This window comes from Sinocyclocheilus rhinocerous, unplaced genomic scaffold (genome assembly GCF_001515625.1).
Source record: "Sinocyclocheilus rhinocerous isolate Xijiao unplaced genomic scaffold, SAMN03320098_v1.1 scaffold300, whole genome shotgun sequence".
NCBI lineage: Eukaryota > Metazoa > Chordata > Actinopteri > Cypriniformes > Cyprinidae > Sinocyclocheilus > Sinocyclocheilus rhinocerous.
This window is the reverse complement of record NW_015654065.1, coordinates 410,389-413,796: the sequence shown is the minus strand read 5'-3', so window position 1 is coordinate 413,796 and position 3,408 is coordinate 410,389. Positions and strand designations below refer to the sequence as shown.

Below are 3,408 nucleotides of genomic sequence, written 5' to 3'. Positions count from 1 at the left end.
ATAAAATTCATTTTTTTATATTAGGCCTAATACATTGTCACTTCTAATTTCTGTAGATGCAAAAGTTTGAAAACAAACAGCTTTGTCATTACAGAAGTACCGTAAATATCTTTGACAATGGGGACCTTGCTGTAAAAAGGTTAAGAAGCATTGAATTAGATTCATTCTATAATAGACTTAATAATATGCAGATTTTGGATATGTAACACAAATATGCATACAATTTTTACAATATTTTTTAAAAGGTATTTATTAGGCTAATCATTTTTCCTTGCTAGGTTCAGCGAATTTTGGTTATTCTTTCAGATTTTTAAGTTCATACAGTGAAATCTGATTTTGAGATTATTTTAAATGATTATATTTATTTAATAAATAAATAATAATAATAAACAATAAAAAAGTGTGTATAGAAAGTGTTTATAATATCATCTTCGCGTGCGTCGCAAGTATCCACTAGAGGGCCTGTGTTGTGAGGTCACTGTTGCTGGCATTGTTTCCGGGTCATCGTCGCCATTTTACTGGTGAGAATCGGAGAGGTAAGAGATCGCAACGTGTCTGTAAACCTTCAGCCAACTACCTCAGAGTCCTGCGCTTCTTATTCGCATCAGTTTCGGCGATCGCTGAACTAGTAAAATTTGTGCGTTTAAGCCGAAAGAATAAAGTTTTTAATAATTGTTGATATTGTAGACGCGCGGCCTAACGCTTGCATAGCTAGCTCTACGACGACGCGTATGTCTTTATTAATTCATGTCATAATTATATTCAGAGAAGCACAGAAATCCTTTATAAAAACACTCAGCGTGCATTTTAAGGATGCATGGACTATCCTAGACTGGTTTTGCAGTAGTCTGAGTGAGAGCAGTATTTCTGTTGTGCGTCTCCGGAACTGCAGCTGTGCAGGGTTGCATTACAGCTGTAGTGATCGACAATGAAAAAGCAGCGCTTGTTTTTCATGTTCTTATAAGGGAACTGCTATTCAAAATGCTTACATGCTATATTTGCAGTCGCTGTTAATGCTGTGCAAGTAAAATGTTTGTTTCATAAACATCTGCATGTGTATTTCATAACGCTTCTGGCACAGGAATCACACGGTGAGAGATGTGGGACCAGGGAGGACAGCCCTGGCCTCAGTGGCCCCTGGGCTCACAGCAGCAGTGGATGCAGTCATTTCAGCATCAGCAAGATCCAGGTCGGCCGTTGTTCTTATCTAATGAAGCTTGCACATACTAATCACAAAGTTCAGTTGTTTGAACTGCTCGGTTTGGTGCAGTGTTTGAGTTTTGTGTGTTTTTTTGCAGGTCAAGTGGACTGGGCTGCTTTAGCACAAGCATGGATTGCACAGAAAGAATCCACTGGAGGGGTTGCCGACCAGCAGGGGATTCAGCCCAACGGCCAGGAAATACAGAACATGGAACCTCCAGCCCATAATAACCATGGTGCCTTTCCCGGCGATCATAATTTTGGCAGAGGTTGGCAACCAGGTAAGGCCAATTTTTCAGTTTGACTGTGAGCATTTTAAAGGCAAATCATAATTAAGCTAGACCTATGTGTTCGGCTGGAATGGTAGACTTCTCTGTGGTGTCGTATTCTGGACTTCTCCAATCCAGTCAACAACTGTTCGATATAATCAAGCCCTCACCCTTTTTCCTCGATTATCCATTTCATTCTGACATGCTTTGTAATACGGAAGAAATGATCTGTTGCTACTCCTGTTAAGTTGTGACTTTAAATCTTAAATAATCGGCCAGTCGGTCAATAGAAAGCAGAAGTAGCCCCTTTCAAACGTCTGCAGAATAATTAAAGGAGTCATATGATGCGATTTCAATTTTTCCTTTCTCTTTGGAGTGTTACAAGCTCTTGGTGCATAAAGAAGATCTGTAAAGTTGCAAAGACTAAAGTCTCAAAACCAAAGAGATATTCTTTATAAAAGTTAAGAGTTAACCATGCCTACCTAAAACGGCTCGTTCTAACACGCCCCCACATACCTGCGTCACGATCTGGGAAGATTTGCATAACGCCGCCAAATGTTCACGCAAAGAAAGAAGGCGTAACTTTTATTCTCACTGTAGTATTGTTGACGCTGCAGCCATGTCGTGAAGACGCTGTGTGCTTCGTTGTGAAAGCGAAACTACTTTGTTTGGTCTTCCAAAAGAGGACGATATTGCTTCGTCATGCCTGGAGCTGATCTGTGCTGGTCGCTGAGGAAATACGTCACCTTGTCACGCGCTTGAGGTATTCGGCCAATCACAACGCATTGGATAGCTGGCCAATCAGAGCACACCTCGCTTTTCAGACCGATTAGTTTTGTAAAAATCGACGCGTTTCAAAAAGGCGGGGCATAGAGGAGAAACAATAATGTACAGTATGTGGAAAATAATGTGTTTTTTTAACTTTAAACCGCATAAACACATTTCATTACACCAAATACACCAAATAATGTTCTTTTTAGCAGCATCATATGACCCCTTTAAAGGAATAGTTCACCCATAAATGAAAATTTGCTCAATATTTACTCGCCCTATGGGCATCCAAGATGTAAATGAGTTTGTCTGTTAGATGTTTCATCATTGGAACAGATTTGGAGAAATTTAGCATTACATCACTTGCTCTACTATGGATCCTCTGCAGTGAATGGGTGCCGTCAGAATAAGAGTCCAAACAGCTAATAAATGGATTGATGGACTGGAGTCAAGTGAATTACTTGTGGATTATTACGTTCTTATCAGCTGCTTGAACACACATTCTAATGGCACCCATTCAGAGGATCCGTCACTAAGCAAGTGATGCAATGCTAAATTTATCTGTTCTCATGAAGAAACAAACATGGCCTGAAGAAATTTTCAGCAAATTTTCATTTTGAATAAGGTCAACAGGTAAATGTGTGCTCGGTGTGCTATAGTTGCAATATGTAATTTTTTTTGTTTGTTTGTTTGGCTGTAATATTGAGAAGCAGTTTGTTGCCAAAGAACTTTACTACAACTGGTTTAATTCATCACCTGAGGAACACAGTTTCAATTATTAAAATTAATAATTTTAGAATTCTTGTCGTATAGTAAGTTCAAAGACTATATAATTGCCACTAGTGTTGTCAAAAGACCCGGTACTTCGGTACCAAGTCGGTACTAAAAAAATGAAAACGTTACGGTACCAGGTTTTCTTAAGTACCGGTGGTACCGAGTACCCGGTCAACCCGGTTCTTGATGCGCTATCCGAAAGCTATCCTCTTCCAGTGTTGCCAAGTCTGCGGTTTTCCCGCGGAATTGGGCTGCTTTAACACTGTTGCCGCTCCACGGGTTGTTTTTCATGTCCGCGGGTTGAAAAACGACCCCACTAACGTGATATTTAGCCCCTGGAATGCGAATTTCACCAGGGGAACCCCGCCAAAACATGCATATTTTATCCTCGGAA

General features: G+C 40.1%; 1 protein-coding gene across 1 annotated transcript in view; it reads left to right on the top strand.

The window, feature by feature from the left end:
• Nucleotides 1–463: 463 nt before the first annotated feature.
• LOC107716852 (arginine/serine-rich protein PNISR-like) overlaps nucleotides 464–3,408 on the top strand; it is a 13,486-nt gene continuing 10,541 nt past the window's right edge. Inside the window, exons 1-3 of the mRNA XM_016523451.1 lie at nucleotides 464–536; nucleotides 1,082–1,189; nucleotides 1,299–1,481. Coding sequence (XP_016378937.1) covers nucleotides 1,099–1,189; nucleotides 1,299–1,481 — 274 coding nt within the window. The 5' untranslated portion in view covers nucleotides 464–536; nucleotides 1,082–1,098. The remainder of the gene's footprint in view (nucleotides 537–1,081; nucleotides 1,190–1,298; nucleotides 1,482–3,408) is intronic.